Here is a 21,453-nt window from a genome sequence, read left to right on the forward strand (position 1 = left end):
CAGATATTTATCCTAGAGAAATGAAAACTTATATTAACACTGAAAGTTGTACACAAATGTTTGTAGTAGTAGTATTCATAATTGCCTCAAACTGGAAACAGCCCAATGTCCTTCAATAGGTGAATGAATAAACAAAATACCTCCTATTAATCATTAATAACAAGCAACCAAGTATTGATATGAGCAAAAACATGAGTGAATCTGTAGGATACGCTAAGGGAAAGAAGCTACTTCCAAAATGTTGCAGACTGGTCTTGGCTTTGGCAGCACATACACTGAAATTAGGAGGATACAGAGATTAGCATGGTCTCTGCACAAGGATGACATGCAAATTCATGAAGCGTTCCATATTTTTAAAACATTGTTGCATACTGTACAACTATAACTATACATTTCTATGACATTCTCAAAACAAAAACAGCTATGGGCTGTGGAGCAGTCCAGTGATTGCAGGGCTTGAGGTGGGCGGCAGGTTTGACTATGAAGCATGAACATGATAGACTTTTGAGGGTGAAGAAACTGAACTGTTCTGTATCCTGATTGTGGTGGAGGTTTCATTAATCTATGTATGTGGTAAACCTCAGAGCTATATACCAATAAAGAAAACAAGCTTATATAAAATTTTTTAAAAAGCTATCATCTAAAAAAAAATAAATAAATAAAAAAATAAAAAGCTATCATCTAGCTGGATGCGGTGGTGCACACCTATAGTCCCAGCTACTGAGGCTGAGACAGGAGGACTGCTGAGTCCAGGAGTTCTGGGCTGTAGTGCACTATGCCGATCAGGTGTCTACACTAAGTTAGGCATCAATATGGTGACCTTCCAGAAGCAGGGGCCACCAGATTGCTTAAGGAGCCGTGAACCGGCCTGGGTTTGAAATGGAGCAGGTCAAAACTCCCGTGCTGATCAGTAGTGAGATCGCGCCTGTAAATAGCCACTACACTCCAGTCTGGGCAACATACCGAGACCCTGTCTCTAAAAAAAAATAACTACCATCTAGAATTATTATTAAAAATCTTAATTATATCTTCCAGGTCATTTTCTCACTATCTTTGCAAACTTAACATGTATATACTACACATATATATGCAAACACACATAAAGTAAAACATAATTTTTAGTAGCTACATTTCACAGAATGATTGTCATTTGAATTATTCCTGTTTTTGGAATCATGATTAATTTTTTGTGAACTTTGTTTAAAGCTATTTTTTCATATTTTACCCCTTAATAGATTCTCAAAAATGGAATTTAGAAAGTAAATATTTTTCAAATGAGTTTATCCCTGATAATTCTTTAAGGATTAATCTGAGAGTGGCAGAAATTCTAGAAATATATATTTGAAATCTTGGGCCTGGCATGGTTGTTTAAAGCCAAGTGTTCCAGACAAGTCTGGGCAATCCCAGACTGCTAGGATTACAGGTATGACACAACACCTGGCCTGCAAAACATTTTTTAAGAAATTAGCTGAGCATAGTGGTGTATGTCTTTAGTCCTACGTACTTGGGAGGCTGAAGTGGGAGGATCGCTTAAGCCCAGGCATTCAAGACTGCGGATAGGCCAGGTGCTCACGCTTGTAGTCCTAGCACTTTGGGAGGCCGAGGCAGGTGCATTGAGCTCACAGGTTCGAGACTAGGCTGAGCTAGAGTGAGACCCCTGTTTCTAAAAATAGCCGGGCATTGAGCCAGGCACTTGTAGTCCCAGCTACTTGGGAGGCTGGGACTTAAGCCCAAGAGTTTGAGATTGCTGTGAGCTACAATGCTGTGGCATTCTACTGGGGGCAACAAAGTGAGACTCTGTCTCAAAAAAAAAAAAAAAAAGACTGCAGAAAACTATCATCACTACTGTACTCCAGCCTGGTTGGTAGAGTGAGACCCTGTCTCAAAAAAAAAAAAAAAAAAAAAAAGAAATCTTAAGTGCTGCAAAGAATCTATTATAATATCATTTATCTTGTTTACTTATGAAATTTTCTTCATTTTATTCATGTTTTAGGAGAAATTTCCCAAGTTATTTAAAGTTCTTTTAAATGACTTTTAGTTGGAGTTAGCCTTCATACCTTTAAAAAATTTTTTTCTCCTTGTTTAATAGAACCACCATTGCTTCCCCCCCTATGCTTAGTAGAAAGGTTAAGTTACAAATTTTGCTTTTTCTGGAGTATCTTAAGTTGCTTAAAAGGCGTCTACTTTTTAATGTGTTATTTTCATTTGATTGTTCCTTGGTTTAAATATTTTCTAGTGCACCCTATTACTACCATGTTCTTATTGTATGGTATTATGTATGTGTGATATAGATACAGATCAATAGATACATATTATTTCTGTTTGTGTATATCTGTATAATATATACCTACATACTCAGTAATTTCGTATTTCGTCTTCATAAATGTTTTTGAAAGCTTGATAATGCCAATTATTGGTAAAATTGGGAGGAGTGAAAATTCTTATATTTCTAATGAAAGTATAAATTTTGATACACTTTGAAGAGAAATACCTAATGAAATTGGAAAGTGCATACCATACGACCCGTAAGTCTGCTGCTGGGTCATCTATGCTAGAGAAGCTGTTATAGATGTACATAAAGAGATATGTAGAAAGTATGTTATTACAGCATTGTTGTAATAATGAAAAAGCAGACTAACTGTTCTTTAGTAGACGAGTAGCCTTAGTTTATTTTTACAATGGGATTTAGTCTTTCAATTAAATATGTACAAACACGGATAAATATCTAAAACAATATTGAGTGAAGAAAGCAAGTTGCCAAAACTTAGGAGTATTGATATCATCTATGTAAATGTTCAAGGTAGAAAACTACATTACATATCATGGATATACAAAAAACACTTATGAGAATGAAACATACTGAAGAACGATAGAGACCAATTTCAGCATAGTATGGGTGAAGGAGGAAAGGGAGAAGAGATAGAATGTGATTTCATTTCTTCCTTGTAAGGAGAGAAGCTGAAGAATATGCAAAAATCTGTGCAATTGCAGTGGTAGTTTTACATGAATTATATTTAACTCTCAAAATTTTACAAATTTCATTTTAAAATTAATCTTTTTTATGTTTAGCTTGAAGCTCAACTAGAGAAAAAAGACCAACAATTTAAAGAACAAGAAAAGACTATGTCCATATTGCAACAAGATATAATATGCAAACAACATCATCTTGAATCACTAGACAGACTTTTGACAGAAAGCAAAGTGGTGAGTTTATGTTTGTGTAACATACTTTTAAATCTAATCAGGCTATTTACTAATGCTAAATTGTTTTTCATACCTACATTTTTCCTACCAATCTGTACGTTTTTAGGAAATGGAAAAGGAAAATACGAAGAAAGATGAAGCTTTGAAAGCATTACAGAACCAAGTGTCTGAAGAAACAATCAAGGTTAATATGCTATACTTTAATTTATTTTTCTTTATTGGAGACATTCTTGTGGCTTTTTTCTTTTTGTTTATAAGTTGTAAACATTTTATTTACATAAAAATTAGGAGCTGAAGATCTGACCTTACTCAATGAACTTTATTTTCCTACAGTATATTTTCTTCAATGTGAATTTATGTTCTTAATTGTTTGATAGTTGATAATTTGGTTTGTATATTATCTAGCCTCTTTTTTTTTTTTTTTTACTTAAAAAGGTTTTAGTCACCTTTAGTCACCCTTTTTTTTCTTAAAAAAGGTTTTTTGTAAACTTTAACCATATTGCTACTTACTAATATTACTAATAAAGAACTAACAGAGGAAGGGGAGGGAAATGATACTAAAAATGATCTGGTTTTGTTTGTTTTTACCATTTGTGCTATAAGATTAATTAAAAAGCAGGGGCTGGGCGAGGTGGCTCATGCCTATAATCCTAGCACTCTGGGAGGCCGAGACAGGTGGATTGCCTAAGCCCACAAGTTCGAGACCAGCCTGAGCCAGAGCGAGACCTTGTCTCTAAAAATAGTCAGGTGTTGTGGTAGGTGCCTGTATTGCCAGCTACTTGGGAGGTAAGAGAGTTGCTTAAGCCCAAAAGTTTGAGGTTGCTGTGAGCTGTGACGCAACGGCACTCTACCAAGGGCGACAAAGTAAGACACTATCTCAAAAAAAAAAAAAAAGGAGGGCCGCGCCTGTGGCTCAGTGAGTAGGGCGCCGGCCCCATATGCTGAAGGTGGCGGGTTCAAACCCAGCCCCGGCCAAACTGCAACAAAAACAAACAAAAAAAAATAGCTGGGCGTTGTGGCAGGCGCCTGTAGTTCCAGCTGCTCGGGAGGCTGAGGCAAGAGAATCGCAGAAGCCCAAGAGCTGGAGGTTGCTGTGAGCCGTGTGACGCCACAGCACTCTACCAAGGGCAGTAAAGTGAGACTGTCTCTACAAAAAAAAAAAAAAAAAAGGGGAAAAAAACATGAATTAGGAGGCAAATCCAGAATTTCTACCTAAAATGAGGGTTTTGTTTCTAAATTGGATTTCAGTTCTGGCTTCAGAGGGCAAACTGACTGTAACCTTGGCCAGGTTATTTAAGCTCTCTGAACTTCAAATTTTCATCTGTAAAATAGGTGTAACAATACCTTAGAAGAGGATTAGTGTGAGTATTAAATGAAATGAGTTATATAAAATGCTTAGCACATACAAAGTTTAGTAACTAATTGCTGCATATTCAATATTTTCTCCTTTGGCACACCTCTTGGGGGCAGAACCACAACTATAAGAGGGACTTTACCTAACAAATGCAATCAGTATGACCTAATTGTTTGTACCCTCAGTGAACCCCAAACAATAAAAAAAAGTTTTCTTCTTTGCATTTTCAGTGTTAAAAAGGTCCAAATATACTGTTACCTTTATTTTGTCATATATAGCTTGAATATAACGGATTTTTTTTTAAATATGCTATTATTTACCTTTTTGCTAGCATTCTGTTTTTAATCCATTTTGTGACCATGTATACTTATATAGACATAATTATATACTTATCCATAATATGGTATTTACCAAAAACTCTTAACATTTAATGCTATGTCATGTCTTCATTTCCTCATGTAAGAATAACCTTGATTGAAGTTCATTATCATTGAAAAATCATAGCTATATGAAGGTTGTAGGCGTGAAATAATTCCGTTAAATAAAATCCAGATAGCCACTTAATGTTTAGTTTTCATTAAACTACCTAACACATCTAAGCAGTCATATATTAATAGGCAGAAATGAGATAGAAAGGAAATTAGCAAAGGAATAAATTACAAAGTTGAATTTTATTCCCTTAGTACCTTTAATAGGTTTAATGTTTGGGGGAAAATCAAAATGAGGAAAAAACATTGATAGAAGCAAAAATCCTATGACTTGAGCTATACTAAATGATTCTAACGTATAGAATATCTATAGCAGCAAAATAGAAGTCTGAAGTCTCCTCTGCTCCTGATAATGCCATTACCTCCTTCCTTTCAGAACTTTTGTCTGTGTCTCTCTGTGTGCCTCAATTTGGTCTGTGCAAAAGAAATACAAATTTTTTATTCTGTAGGAAAGTTGTAAGAGTCAACTTAAAGTCGTATAACTTATAAAAGTATGATTAATGAGATTGATGAGAAAGTTTGAACAAGTAACAAGAAACCAATAAATTCTTCTTTTATTTCAATAGATTTAGGAGATACAAGGGGAGTTTTGTTACATGGATATGTTGTACAGTGATGAGATATGGGCTTTAGGTGTACCTGTCACCTGAATAAATAATTCATTGTACCAATAAATAGTTTTCATTCTTAACCCTCTCCCACCTTACCCTCTTCTGATTCTCTAGTGTCCAAGTGTCCATTATGTCAAGTCACTCTGTATAACCATGCATTGCTTAGCTCCCACTTGTGAGAACATGCAGTATTTGATTTTTTGTTCCTGAGTTACTTCACTTAGATGGATAATGGCCTCCAATTCCATCCATGTTGCACAAACAATACTGTTTATTCTGTTTTGTGGCTGAGTAATATTCCATGATATACACACACACACACACACACACACACACACACACACCACATTTTCTTTATCCATTCATCAGTTGATGGGCATTTAGGTTGATTCTATATCTTTATGTTTGTGGTTGCAAATTGTGCTGCTATAAACATACAAGTACAGGTTTTTTGTTGTGGTTTTTTTTTTTTTTTTTTTTTTTTTTTTGAGACAGAGTCTCACTTTGTCCCTTTCAGTAGAGTACCCTGTTGTCATAGCTCACAGCAACCTCAAAGGTTGGGCTCAAGCAATTCTCTTGCCTCAGCCTCTTGAGTAGCTGGGACTACAAGCACCTGCCACAATGCCCAGCTATTTTTAGAGACAAGGTCTTGCTGTTGCTCAGGCTGGTCTCAAACTCCTGAGCTCAGGCGATTCACTCGCCTCGGCCTCCCAGAGTGCTAGGATTACAGGCGTGAGCCACCGCACCTGGCCACAGGTATTTTTTTGATTTAATGATTTCTTTAACTTTAGGTTGATATTCAGTAGTGGGATTGCTGGATTGAATGATAGGTCTACTTTTAGTTTTCTGAGAAATCTCCATACTAATTTCTGTAGAGGTTGTACTAGTTTACATTCCCACCAACAGTGAATAAGTAAGTATTCCCTTTCACTTCATCTGTGCCAATATCTATTGTTTTCTGACTTTTTAATAATCGGCATTCTGATTGGGGTAAGATGTTATATCATTTAAGAAACCAATAAATTAAACAAATTGTTACCTTCTGTTAAGTAGAAAATTGAGAAAGTGCTTATTATATTTAGAGATTTTCTTATTTTTCTTTTATTTTCTGTTCTGAATTCTTTTGTGTTTTCTCCAAAGAAAGTCTTATGTCAAAAATAAACAAAAAAGAAGAGCTTAAATGCTTTTATTGAATTGCATAGCCTACAACCCCAGTTAGTGTTCCTCAGATTGTGCATCTGACGAAGTTTTTTGGTTCAGTAGTGTTTTTTTGTTTTACATGTATATACTACATATATGCACTTGTATATTTGCAAGTGGTTTATATACAGCATAAGGGGTTAAATTGTATAAGATGCAAACTTTCAAATTCCTGTTCAAATAAGAAATTCAACAGAGTAGTAGAGTTTTATTATTTATTAGTTTTAATTGATTTATCAATTTCTAATTAGATTTATTTTTTAAAATTTCAAAGTCACAAAAAAATTAAAAGAATAGTTGAGGGAACACCTGAGTACCCCTCACCTAAATTCACTTTCTTTTAAACTCTAGATACACTCACTTCATCTCTACACCATATGCATCCTTGTCTGTGCCTTACTCACTCCTGCTTCCTTTTTGCCAGACCAGCTGAAAAAATCTTACATGTCATAATACTTTACACCTTCAATAGTTAAACATGGATCTTCATATGAACAGAAATTTTCTCCTGTGTGTCCATACCACTACTACACACCAGAGAAAGTCAACATTAATTAAAAACATCATTCAATACATAGTCCATACTGAAATTTTCCCCATTATTTAAAAAAGGTCTTTATAACATTGCTGCTCAAAGCATACTCTGTGGCTTAGCAGTATCAGCATCACCTGGAAGCCTGTTAGACTTGCTCAATGTCTAGCCATGCCTAAGACCGGGGGCTAAAGCAAATCAAATGAGATGCCACTGGCACAAAATTTAAGGAGATACTTCCAGGATTATGCAGGTAAAAGGTTAGTACTTCATGACAGCTTATTTTAGGTGGTGACTGTCTGATCTCACTATATTAAGGGCACGATTTTTTCATTGGTTAGTTAGTGAACTTTTAGCATGATTCTTTGAGGCTGTGTTAATGTCCTGTTCCTTAATAATCTTACAAGCAATGTTGTAACATCTAGTGATGAGCCTTGCCTGAATGAGTTAACTATGTTGTTAATTATCAGGTAGTGATATTCTAACAGAATAATAGATTTTATTATTTACTTTGTGTGTGGAAGACGATACAAGCACCAATGCCCATTCTCTTATTTAAGAAAGAACATTTACAGGCCAGCTGCAATGGCTCACACCTGGGAGGCCGAGGTGGGTGGATTGTTTGAACTCGGGAGTTCAAGACTAGCCTGAGCAAGAGTGCGACCCCTTTTCTACTAAAAATAGAAAAATTAGCCAGGCATTGTGTTAGGTGCCTGTAGTCCCAGCTATTGGGAAGGCTGAGGCAGCAGGATCCTGTGAACCCAGAAGTTTAAGGTTGCTGTGAGCTAGGCTGATGATGCCACAATATTTTAGCCTGGGGCAACAGAGTGAAACTGTCTCCAAAAAAAAGAAAATCCCTTTTTAGAAATAAGAATTGCAAGGATAACCTCATGATGTTAAATAATATCCTTAAGAGGGTGCATTTTTCTATTTTTCTCCTTATCTTACTGAGATTTCTTTCACAGTTTCAATTGGAATGTTATTAGATTAAAAAAAAAACACCCCTTAGAAGCTCAAAATTATCATAAGGAAAAGAAGGAATAAGACAAAAATCTTATTAAGAGATGAGATATCAATGGAAGGATTAATAAACTACACACACACACACACTCATTCACACACACACCCCCCATGGAATACTATTTGGCCTGAAAAAAAGATGGAGACTTTTTTTTTATATTTACCCAGATGGAGTTAAAGAACATTCTCCTTAGTGAAGTATCTCAAGAATGGAAAAGCAAGCACCCTATGTATACAATACTAATTTGAAACTAGCAGATGAACAATTATAGACCCACATGAGAGAAAAACACAATTCAAGTAAGGGTGAGGCAGAAAGGGAAGGAAGGAGGTGGCTCGGTAAGCTCCCACCTAATTGGTGCCATATAGGCAGGGGTATATGGCAAACCTCCTGGGTGAAGGACTCAACTACAATTCCAGTGCTACATTGTAACCCAATCTTATTAACCCAAAAGAAAAAGGAAGTGTTGAAAGGTATGAAAGGTAAGTTTTGCTGGATCATACTGCCAAGACTGGAATGTAAACTGGAATGTAATTCAGGTTTAATACTGAAACCTGAATGCTCTCTAGTACCTGGATTATAATAGTTATAAAAAAAATACATAATAAAAAAGAGATGGGATATGGAGCATGCATATATATTATGGCCCTTAAACTAACTTTTTGAAAGAAAAACTTACCGAATTTGAATTGCTCTATAATATTAAGATAGTATAAACCATTTATAGCTATATGAACACTTTAACCAAGTTAAACTGCTATCTTTCTGAATTATTTTCACTCATTCAAAGCAAAGAAGCCACTTTGTAAGGTTTTTTTCTAGCTGACAAAAAATTTTCATTTTCTTAGTAACTTCAGCATTTCAAAATATTTTCACCTTAGTATCATCAGCAATATACTAGTTTGTACTGATTTTCCTGTTTTTCTTAGCCAAGGAGCCTTAAGACTACTAACCTTTTAAAGAAAGTGTCTTAGGGTGTTTTGCCTACATGTTCTTGAAAATTGGTCCCAGTCTATCTTATCAATCGTAACTCTCAAATAACCATATCCAACAAATCCATAGTCATAATATCCTAAGCTTTGCCAGCTTTTCACCATTCCCTTTCACAGTGCTTTACCCCTCTGAGCACACTCCTCCTTCCTAGAAGGTCCTTCTCTGCTTCTTCAATCCTTGTTTATTCTTCTGGATTCCCATGCTCACTTCCACAACACATATACTAAAACATTCTTCTGATTTCCTCTTTGGTTCCTTAGTTTGCAGTGAAAAATTAATTTTCTCAATAAATCTCTTCACTAATAGTATTTTATATCCTAAGTAGGACTGAATATTTACTGTTTGAAGCAGAGGCAACATTAAGCATATAGTAATAATGATTTATTAATATGAGTTGATTTCCCCCCCGCCCCCCACTTTTTTTTCCTGCATAGGTCAGACAGCTAGATTCAGCATTGGAAATTTGTAAGGAGGAACTTGCCTTGCATTTGAGTCAATTGGAAGGAAATAAAGAAAAGTTTGAAAAACAGCTAAAGAAGAAATCTGAAGAGGTAAATTAACATTTCTTTTATACCTGGTTGTTTATACCTTCGCATTAACCTGAAATATAAAAAAAAAAAAATTCTTTTATACATAGTATATTTTTCTTTTTTATTGTTGGGGATTCATTGAGGGTACAATAAGCCAGGTTACACTGATTGCAATTGTTAGGTAAAGTCCCTCTTGCAATCATGTCTTGCCCCCACAAAGTGTGACACACACCAAGGCCCCACCCCCCTCCCTCCGTCCCTCTTTCTGCTTCCCCCCCCATAACCTTAATTGTCATTAATTGTCCTCATATCAAAATTGAGTACATAGGATTCATGCTTCTCCATTCTTGTGATGCTTTACTAAGAATAATGTCTTCCACGTCCATCCAGGTTAATACGAAGGATGTAAAGTCTCCATTTTTTTTAATGGCTGAATAGTATTCCATGGTATACATATACCACAGCTTGTTAATCCATTCCTGGGTTGGTGGGCATTTAGGCTGTTTCCACATTTTGGCGATTGTAAATTGAGCTGCAATAAACAGTCTAGTGCAAGTGTCCTTATGATAAAAGGATTTTTTTCCTTCTGGGTAGATGCCCAGTAATGGGATTGCAGGTACATAGCATATTTTTCAAGTGTTTTTTTGATATATTATTTTCAAAATACTTGTGTAGGTAATTGATACTAAAAAGTCTTTCTAGTAACATATAAATTCCAATTTTATATTCTTTTAGGAGCAGACATTATTTTAGTACAACATGAAATATGATACCTTAAAGTTCAAATTCTTTTATTTCCTTTCGAGGAATCAGAATAAATCATTAATATTACAGAGTAATTTTTTTCCTTTTATTAAGTCATATACATACAGATCATGTATTATAGAGTAATTTTTAAATAAAATTATTTAATACTTAGAACATTGTTTAGATTTTTAGTTTAAAAATTTTTTTTTTTTTTTTTTTTTTTGTTTGTTTTTTTTTTTGTCGAGACACAGTTCTACCCTATGCCCTGAGCAGAGGGCAATGGCGTCGTAGCTCACTGCAACCTCAGACTCGGGCTGTGGGCACCCTGCTGCCTCAGCCTCCGAAGCCGCTGGGATTACAGACGCTCGCCGCGGCGCCCGGCTGGGTTTTTCCATTTTTTTCATGAGTCGGGGTCTTACTCTCGCTCAGACAAGCCTCGAACTCCTGAGCTGAAGCAATCCTCCCGCCTCAGCCTCCCACAGTGCTGGGATTACAGGCGTGAGCCACCGCGCCCGGCAGTTTAAAAATTTTTTAAACTTCTAAAAATTTTCCATTTTGTTCTTTTTCTTTTCACTTGTCTGAAATTGAAAATTAAGTTTAAAAATTCAACTTTCTTTATGAGATAAATGTCTCAGATACTAGATTGAAAAAAAAAATTTTTTTTGTTTTGGAGACAGAGTCTCACTTTGTCCCCCTGGGTAGAGTGCTGTGACATCACAGCTCACAGCAACCTCAAACTCTTGTAGTTAAGCGATTCTCTTGCCTTAGCCACCCAAGTAGCTGGGACTACAGGTGCCCGCCACAATACCTGGCTATTTTTTTGGAGACAAGGTCTCCCTTTGGCTTAGTCTGGTCTCTAACTCATGAGCTTGGGCAGTCCACCCACCTCAGCCTCCAGAGTGCTAGGATTATAGGTGTAAGCCACCCAGCCTGAAAACTTTTTTTTTTTTAGTTATCTTACTCATCTCTGCATCCTCAGTGTGTAGTACTTTACTTTCAGCATAATAGCCATTCACTATTGTTTGCTCAAAGGGATAATCTTAATGAAGAATTCCTTTATTTCTTTGTTAGGATTTATAATGTTTGTATTTTAACCTTAAATTCATTTTTAGAAATAGTTCTTAATGAGTCTTACTCAAGGTTGATTTTAATATATAAGAAAGGTCCAGCCAGAATAACAGAAGCCTTTATATATCTGTTGAATGGCGGGAATTTTATACAGAGAATTAGATACACAGGTGTTGGAAGAGTGTAGAAGCCAAGTGGCATACTAAAGTAACTCAGAGATTATTGTAAACTGAGACCAGCTATCATCCGTAGGATTACAGCAATATCGGGAAAAGGGGTGTGAAATAGTCTAGAAGCAGAACTGCCGAATTGGAGGTAGGGGCAAAGAAAAAGGGTCTGTCCAGTAGGAACTAGGGCAGTAAAGGGGAAAACTGCAGCTACTGGCCACCTCCATTGGCTAAACCTATTTGTATAATATAGAGGGCAAGGGAGGCTAAGCACTGCAGTTTCCCATAATACACAGAATAGAAGAGGGGGAAAGAAGGGCAAATATGGAATTGAGCACCCCATACTTAGGCACATCATGTAATTATGTAGCCTTAAGGCTTTAAAAAAAAGAAATCTTTATATTTTATAAGTTGTATCTTCTTTTCTACGCCTTCTTTTATGAAGGTATTTATAGCATCTTTTACAGATGGACATCTAATCCTCTGCTCCAATATGTAGAAAATAAATCATCTAAACTATGTATACTTGGACATTTTAAAGTAGGAATGCCATTTTTTTTACTATGTTCTTCTTTAAAATAGTATAAAAAATACATTACTTTGGCATTTATTCTACTGCCTGTACTCTATTCCAGCATAAATGGACTTGACAGAGATGTAGGCAGCATTTGTAATAGGAGAGTTTGTTGAGCTTTAAACTTTGATTTCTTAGAAGCAACATCAAATGTAACAGACATTTACATACAAAATAAACTTAGAACACTTTCCAAAGCAGCTGGAAAGAAACATGTAGGCTCAAACTGAATTAGAAATCAAAAGTGGTACTCAGGTATGTACAACCAGACTAAGGAGTAAGTAAATTAGATTTGCAAATCCATTTCTTCTTCTTTTTTTTAATTCTTTTTGCAAGTCCATTTCTTGCTGCTGCTAAATTATTAACTCGACAACACATGTATTGGCTTACTTATTTTAAAAAATCATCAGTCGGTTACCTGTGCATTGATAAGAAACAGAGAAGAATCCTGCTACCATTTACATTTAACTTACTTGTCTTTAGAGCAAATTGTAATGTCTTAGAAAACTTTTTAATTCTGGTTAATATAATTAATACCTTGTAACAACAGAGTTGTGAGGGTTTTATCCTATGTAGGTAATTTTAGAAAATGACTTGATTCGTAGTGCATCCATTCTATTAATAATAGATGATATTATAAAGATGTGTTAATCTTTTAAGTCAGTGAATATACCCAAATCATATAACTAGCTGAATAATTTAAGTGGCCCTGGAGCATGTTAGTGCAAACTTAGCTGGTTGTAAAAACTACATGTTGATTATCCATCATAGAAAGCTAACATAGGCTCCGTGCCATAGCACAGTGACTACGGAGCCGGCTACATACACCAAGGCTGGTGGGTTCGAACCCAGCCTGGGCCAGCTAAACAACAGTGACAACTGCAACAAAAAAATAGCCAGGCATTGTAGTGGGCACCTATAGTCCCAGCTCCTTGGGAGGCCAAGGCAAGAGAATTGCTTAAACCCAAGAGTTCGAGGTTGCTGTGAGCTGTGACGCCATGACATTCTACTGAAGGTACATAGTGAGACTGTCTCAAAACAAAACAAACAAACAAAGCTAATATACTATAGTCCTCTAGATTTTTTGCCTCAGGCAAAATTTATTTTACAGATGGCAAAATAAATGTGTTTATCTTTAAAATAACAGTGACTTTGGAGTTCTGAATTTTTGAAAAATATTATAGCTTCATATGGAAATGTTTGTTTTTCTTTTTTTTTCCTCCCTGAGACAGTCTCACTATGTTACCCTGGGTAGAGTGCCATGGCGTCACAGCTCACAGCAACCTCTAAAACTCTTGGACTTAAGCGATTCTCTTGCCTCAGCTCCCAAGTAGCTGGGACTATAGGTGCCTGCCACAATGCCAAGCTATTTTTTGGTTGTAGTTATCATTGTTGTTTGGCAGGCCCGGGCAGGGTTCGAGCCCACCAGCTCCGGTGTATGTTGCTGATGCCCTAGCCACTGAGCTACAGGCACTGAGCCAATATGGAAATGTTTTTTTAAATGCTTTTAAAAGTGATAAAGTCATGTTTTGATGCAAAGTTATGTTATCAACATGATAGAAGAAAATAAATACAAGATAGATGTGAATAAGCCTAACTGTTTTCTTCATAAATAATTTAGTCAATAAAATCTATCATTGATAAATATCTTTATTTAATTTAATGGACTTAAATTTCCTTTGGGAATATAGTAGTACATGAATAGTGAATATAATGTAGAAACAATTTTCCTAGATTTACTTTTAAACTAGAGTCAACTGGAAATTAGTGCAATGAAATGTCAGCATAAATTTAATATTCTTAGCTTACTGGGCTGTAAAAAGTAAATAAATAAACATAATAGGCATAGGTTGTTATTGTATGAATTAACATTTGTGATTTATCTAACATTAGATACTTCAAAATATGTACTTGAAATTTTGCCAGTAGCTATATTACTGAAATAAAGATTTCTTGTTATTATTGAATATGGCTTTCTTGGGGTTTTAATGAAGTTTTTTTTTTTTTTTTTTTGAGACAGGGTCTCACTATGTCACCCTCAGTAGAGTGCTGTAGCATCACAGCTCACAGCAACCTCAAACTCTTGGGCTTAAGCAGTTCTCTTGCCTCCACCTCCCAAGTAGCTGGGACTACAGGCACCCACCACAATGCCCAGTTATTTTTTTGTTGCAGTTGTTTAGTTGACCTGGGCTAGGATTAAACCCACCAGCCTCGGTGTATGTGGCTGGCCGTAACCACTGTGCTATCGGAGCCATGTGAAGTCTTATCTTTTTTTCCTTCTGTCTTATTTTAACTTTTTGTCCATTTTTTCTCTGAATGGAAAAGTGAGAGGAAAGATGTTCCAAGTGAGAGGAAAGATGTTCCAATAAAGAAAAAATGGTATTTAAATCTATTTTGCAGACAAGTCAGTTCTATTTTTTTATTTTTAATTTTTTTTATTATTATCTTTCTTTATTATTTATTTATTTTGAGACAAAGTCTCACTGTGTCACCCTTGGTAGAGTGCCATGGTGTCACAGGTCACAACAACCTCTAACTCTTAGGCTTAAGGAATTCTCTTGCCTCAGCTTCCTAAGTAGCTGGGACTACAGGTGCCTGCCACAATGCCTGGCTGTTTTTTTGTTGTAGTTGTCATTGTTGTTTTAGCAAGCCTTGACCAGGTTCAAACCCGCCAGCCCCGGTGTATGTGGCCAGTGCCCATTGAGCTATGGGTGCCGAGCCTATATTTTATTTTTTTTGAGACAGAGTCTCACTTTGTTGCCCTCGATAGAGTACTGTGGCATTATAGCTCATAGCGACCTCAAACTCTTGGGCTTAACTGATCCCCTTGCCTCAACCTCCCGAGTAGCTGGGACTATAGGTGCCTGCCACAACAACCAGCTATTTTTAGAGACAAGGTCTTGCTCTTGCTCAGGCTGATCTTGAATTCTTGAGCCTAGGCAATATACCCGCCTCCGCCTCCCGGAGATTTCTGTCTATTAATAAAATTAACCACAACAGTGTGATTTGTATTTTTCTCAAGAGTGATGGAGACAACAGGTGATAATGATACATATTTGAACTTAATTATTTTCATACAGTCAGATGAAAATTAAGTAAAATAAATTAGCATGAAATAGGATTAGAAATTGGTTAGTTACCTGTGATGTCTAGGGTTATTCCAGCTTTTTAACACTATCATATAATAAAAAAAAAAATTAAAAATCTAAGAGCTTCTCATCATGAGCAAAGAATATTTGGCTCTAAAGACTTTTACATTGGTGGTGCCTGTGGCTCAAAGGGGTAGGGCGCCAGCCCCATATGCTGGAGGTGGCTGGTTCAAACCCAGCCCCAGCCAAAAACTGCAAAAAAAAAAAAAATTGTAAAAAAAAGAACAAACTCTTGGGCAAAGACTTTGACATTGCAGTTGAATGTTCAATTATTGAATAATTAGAAAAAAGAAGCAAGTCACAATTTTTCCCACTATTTATTATAAGGAAGTTTAAATACTTTCTTTGGAATGATATTTATAGTAAATATTCTTTGCTTTAAAGGTATAGCTTTTTTTTCTTCATTAAAAAACAAAATTATTACATAAGCAACAACTTATAATGAAAATTTATCTACAACTCACTCTATAATACTTTAGTTTTCATTTTTCTGTTTGAATTTGTATTTTTCATAATTATATTAATGAAATGTAATTTTTTTTAACTTTGTAAATAAATTTTGAAGAGTTTATTACTATCTTTGAAATTATTTTAAATGGTTACATCATTTTTAATCAGATTAATATATTGTCTGGCTTGGCGCCTTATAGCTCAGAGGCTAGGGCGCCAGCCACATACTAGAGCTGGTGGGTTTGAATCCAGCCCGGACCTGTCAAACAGCAATGACAACTACAACCAAAAATTAGCCAGGCATTGTGGCGGGTGCTTGTAGTCCCAGTTACTTGGGAGGCTGAGGCAAGAGAATCACTTAAGCCCAAGACTTTGAGGTTGCTGTGAACTGTGAAGCCATGGCACTCTGCCAAGGGTGAAAAAGTGAGACTCTTGTTTCAAAAAAAAAAAAAAAAATTATATATATGTGTGTGTGTGTGTGTGTATTGTCACTTACTAAATCTTTCTTTTACTAAATCTTTCTTTAACATTATCAGATAATATTTTAAATTATCCTTCATTGTTGATGCCATTTTAAAAATAATTTTTGCTGGCAGACTTTAAAATTTGGTTACTTGGGATAGGGGCATTTATTTTCTTTCTTAAAACGTGCTCCCGGATAACTTTGAAGGTATCTTTTAAAGCAATTTTGGAGATCAGCATATTCAGGTCCTAAACATTGGGAGTGAATGAGTGAAATTTCTTAGTTGGTATAATCATTCCTTCATGTCCTTTTTGAATCATGAATATTTAGGAGTACTTTTCTGAGATGTTATTTACAAACAACAGCAATAATAGCAACAATAATGTAATAAATAGCACCTTAACATTATGCAGTGTTTTCATGGCTATATAGTTTATTATTAGGAAGGGTGAACGAATCAGCTGGAGTGTTGAGAAATCCATGGCTTCTCATGTTCCTTCCTCCTTCTGAGAGGGGTCAAATAGAACATGCTTCTTTCTGTAGCAGTGAAATGTGGCAATGTGTGTTTCTGCCTAGTGAAGCTTATTGTGACTCAAAACTCATGGGTTTTATTAGGAGCTGGTCACATAGGAACACTGACCAGCCTATAGATACAAAATTCCAGACTCCCAGAAAAAAAATGTTTTAGCATCCCAGCCAGACAAAACAACCTCGTCACTTAAGAATGCATCAAAACCCATATTTCTAGGCACAAGCCAAGAGCCAGTGGTATAATTAAGCAGATCCTTCTAATATATCTCCCTATCAGAAAAATGAACCTGTCCTTTCATATGGCAAACTATAGCCATGAATACAGTTGTTCCACATGAGAAGTGGGAATTATTATTCAATAAAGAAGACAGTTTTGACATTTTATTTCTTTTTATTTGAAACATGTCATTCTAATGAGAAATATGTATATTTGCTAGGTGTATTGTTTACAGAAAGAGCTAAAGATAAAAAATCATAGTCTTCAAGAGACCTCTGAGCAAAATGTTATTCTACAGCATACTCTTCAGCAACAGCAGCAAATGTTGCAACAAGAAACAATTAGAAATGGAGAGCTCGAAGATATTCAAACTAAACTTGAAAAACAGGTATATAAAATATTGACCAAATACAGTTTTGTGTGTATGAAATAGAAATTTTAAAAGTCATCAATAGATATTTGGTTAGTGGTATAAATTGGTGTTTAACCTTAAAGTATTCATATTATAAGAAATATTCTGTATTAATGTTGTAAAATAGATAGAAGTTCTGTTCCTATGTAATCAGGTCATCTTTAATACTGTGATTACATGTTTGTTATTCCATATAATGTCCATATAATGAGACTTCTTTATCCAATCTTTCTTTTCTCCTTGGACTTAAATATAATAATTATCTGAATCATTACATTTTTTAATTTCTCTGTTTTAGATCAGGACATGTTGTGATATTCTCTAAGGAAATGACAAATTAATGCACTAAAAGGAAAATCCCAAAGGAAAATAGTGTTGCTACTTAGTTCTAAAAATAAATTATTGCTCCAGTGAATTCCACAGAATTTTATACTGGAATCTAATCTTATTTCTTTCATTCATTAGCAAATTTATCTGAATTCTGGTGACAAGTATTTTCACATTGTTATTTAATTTTGATCTTTATAAATAAAATCAAATTTATAAAAATAAATAAATTAGCAAATGATAGTCCCCTATAATCTTACTGTAACTTGCCTTTTTGTCATTTGTCGTTTGTATGGCATACATCTTACCTTTATATCTTTGTATAGTCTTTTATTTAGTTTTTCTGAGTTCATCCTCAGCCTCTCCTCTTACTTCATTTAAATATATCAGGCAGGTTTTCTGTATCTTTTTTTTCCAGAGATAAACTCCTATGGCTTTCCATCCCTTTCATTAAAGTCTAGTGTCTCGACCTATTGCTTGCTGTTCCCCCTGTGCAGTTTCATCCTGGAGCATTTCTTCATCTCATCTGTGTTTGATTCCCTCACATACATCCTTTGTCACTAGTTATAGTTTTTGCAGAATTGATTTTGATTCTTGTTCCTGTTCAAGTAGTTTTTAATTTCTAGAAATATCGTGGTTTTATGATTTTCTTGTGTTTTTTATTGTTTTCTGCCCCTTAATTCTGCCACCTTATTTGCATTTTTTATTTGGTGGTTTTATTTTTTGTGGTCTTTGTTTTAAAAGATTTTTGTTTTCTCTTTAACTTCTTTGAGGGTCTAAAGAAGCTTATATCTAAAATTTTCATTATCATTTGGAGTAATATTTTAGTATATATTCTCTTTCTGCCTTTCATTTTCCATTTTGGGAAGGTTCCATTTGGTATCTTTTCAGATTATTACTCATCTTTAGATTCTTGCTGTTTTTGTGTATACTGTTTAATTAAGTAGGTATCTCATCACTAGGAAATAGAGGCAAAGAAAAGGTAGAAAGAAAAAAGTGGATAGATCTTCACTGGTTCCCCTCCCCTTTTACCTAGGTACTGTTTTTTTGTTATTGTTACTGTTGTTTGTTTTTTGAGACAGAGTCTAACTTTGTCACCCTTGGTAAAGTGCCATGGCATCATAGCTCACAGTAACCTCAAACTCTTGGGCTTAAGTGATTCTCTTGCTTCAGCCTCCCAAGTAGCTGGGACTACAGGTACCTGCCACAACACCTGGCTATTTTTAGAGGCAGGGTCTTGCTGTTGTTCAGGCAGGTCTTGAACTTGTGAGGTCAGGCAGTCCACCCGCCTCCACCTCCCAGCGTGCTAAGATTATAGGCGTGAGCGGGCGTGGGTATTGTTTTAATTTTATTCTTGGAACTTAAGTTAGAGAGACGGATGTGAATGGTTTATCATCTGTATTTACTTCTTCAGTGAGGGATTTTAGAAAAACAGGGAGGATATTAAGGTCAAAAATGAGAGGTTAATTTTGAGATCACAGTCATAAATAAATATTCATTGAAGACGTAAGTAACTGAAATTACCTAGGGAGAGAATTTATAAAGAGAAGAGGAAAGATTGACTTGAATCCCTGAGGCATATGATGCATGGAAGCCAAAGTAAGTATTTCATTACAAAAGAAATGACGGTGTCATGGGTTGCTGGAACAATGCCAAGTAAAATGAAGGTTGGGAAATATCTATTGGAATTAGCAATTGGGAGCTCACTGCCCTAGTGATGTAATCACAGTTTCTATGGAATAGCCTTCTTGCTAAGAATTAAAGAATGAATGAGAAGTGAACCAGTGATAGGGCAAGCATAGAAAACTCTGAGCTATTGGGCTGTGAAGGGAGGGAGAAAAGGGTGGTAGTTACAGGAAAGTAGAGGTAAAAAGAAAAGCTTTTTTACCATGATAAAGTCTTGAACATCTTTAGATACCAATATATAAAAACAGTATAAAAGGCTTGGCTTGGTGACTCATGCCTGTAATCCTAGCACTTTGGGAGGCCACGATGGGAGGATTGTTTAAGGCCAGGAGTTTGAGCAAAGTAAGACTCCATCTGTACAAAAAATAGAAAAATTAGCTAGACATGGTGATGTGCTTCTGTAGTCCCAGCTACTTAGGAGGTTGTGGCAGGAGGATTGCTGGAGCCCCGGAGTCTGAGGTTGCAGTGAGCTATGACACCAATGTACTCTAGACAGGGTAATAGAATAAGACCCTGTCTCAAAACAAGCAAAACAAAACAAAATGAAAAACAGTATGAAAAGAGATTGAAGATACATGAGAGAGTAGAGATAGTAGTATGAGGTTCTTGAGAAAGTGGATAGAAATTGATACAGAACAGCTTTGAAGGAATTTGTCTTCTATAGGAGGAAGAATACCTCCTTTATTGTATGTAGTAGAGCAGTGGAAGAATGAATAATTTAGGATGGGATCAAATGCAGGTTGTAATGTTTGAGATTGGATGGGAATCTAGGAATCCTTCATTGAATGAGCCCATTTGTGAAGAAAGGAAGGAATGGTTTAAGAGAAGAAAGAACATTTCTTATGGGAACAATGAAAAGGGGATCATTTACTATTATTTTGTTAAATTCTTACAATACTTTATGACACTTTTAGTGTTATGATGTGGCCACTTTAGTAAATATGTAACATGTATATGAAATATTTTTATTATTAAATAGTAAGTTGTGCTTTTGTATTTTCAAAACAATACTTCCAGGCCTATACTTTGTATTTTATGGTATTTTTTGAAACTGGATGATAGGCTAGGCTACATAATTATAAAGGTATCTTTCTTCTGAATAATGTTGACCTGTGATTGAATTTAAAATACTTATTATAAATCGCTTTTCAAGGTGTCAAAATTGGAACAAGAGCTTCAAAAACAAAGGGAAAGTTCAGCTGAAAAATTGAGAAAAATGGAAGAGAAATGTGAATCAGCTGCACATGAAGCAGATTTGAAAAGGCAAAAAGTTATTGAGCTTACTGGTTCTGCGAGGTAAAATATGAATGTGTTAGTTTTATTTACCTTCCCATTTCAGTATCAGGAGTATCTGTCTTTCAAAATCAGATAATATTCAGTGGAGTATTTGAGGAAATAATTTTTCCATAGTCTGTAGCATTTTGTTTATATCTCTCTTGTATCCCTCATTCCCTTTTTTTAAATTAATAGTTTAATACTTTAATATTCCTACTATAGTGTAAGTTCCTAAAAGCAAGGATCATATCTGGTTTATTTTAGGGTCCTACCCAACAAGTAGACAGTTTATTATACCTCACAGACACACTCAGTAACTGTTTTATTAAATTTGGGATTTTTTTTGGTTTTGTTTTGTTTTAGAGACAGAATCTTACTTTGTCGCCCTTGGTAGAGTGCCATGCATTACACCTCACAGCAACCTCCAGCTCTTGGGCTTAGCCAACTCACTTAG

The 21,453-nt window shown here is 35.4% G+C and overlaps 1 protein-coding gene and 1 non-coding gene across 3 annotated transcripts in view; both read left to right on the forward strand.

Moving 5' to 3' along the window:
• CCDC18 (coiled-coil domain containing 18) overlaps positions 1–21,453 on the forward strand; it is a 119,197-nt gene that overhangs the window by 46,619 nt on the left and 51,125 nt on the right. For both annotated transcript variants that reach the window (XM_053590817.1, XM_053590818.1), the window contains exons 16-20: positions 3,070–3,204; positions 3,311–3,388; positions 9,838–9,954; positions 17,520–17,687; positions 20,878–21,020. In XM_053590817.1, coding sequence (XP_053446792.1) covers positions 3,070–3,204; positions 3,311–3,388; positions 9,838–9,954; positions 17,520–17,687; positions 20,878–21,020 — 641 coding nt within the window. The remainder of the gene's footprint in view (positions 1–3,069; positions 3,205–3,310; positions 3,389–9,837; positions 9,955–17,519; positions 17,688–20,877; positions 21,021–21,453) is intronic.
• LOC128586960 (U6 spliceosomal RNA) lies at positions 252–355 on the forward strand. The gene has a single exon (XR_008380412.1). It is a non-coding gene; the product is annotated as a U6 spliceosomal RNA (small nuclear RNA).

The sequence above is a fragment of the Nycticebus coucang genome, chromosome 5 (assembly GCF_027406575.1).
Source record: "Nycticebus coucang isolate mNycCou1 chromosome 5, mNycCou1.pri, whole genome shotgun sequence".
Lineage (NCBI taxonomy): Eukaryota > Metazoa > Chordata > Mammalia > Primates > Lorisidae > Nycticebus > Nycticebus coucang.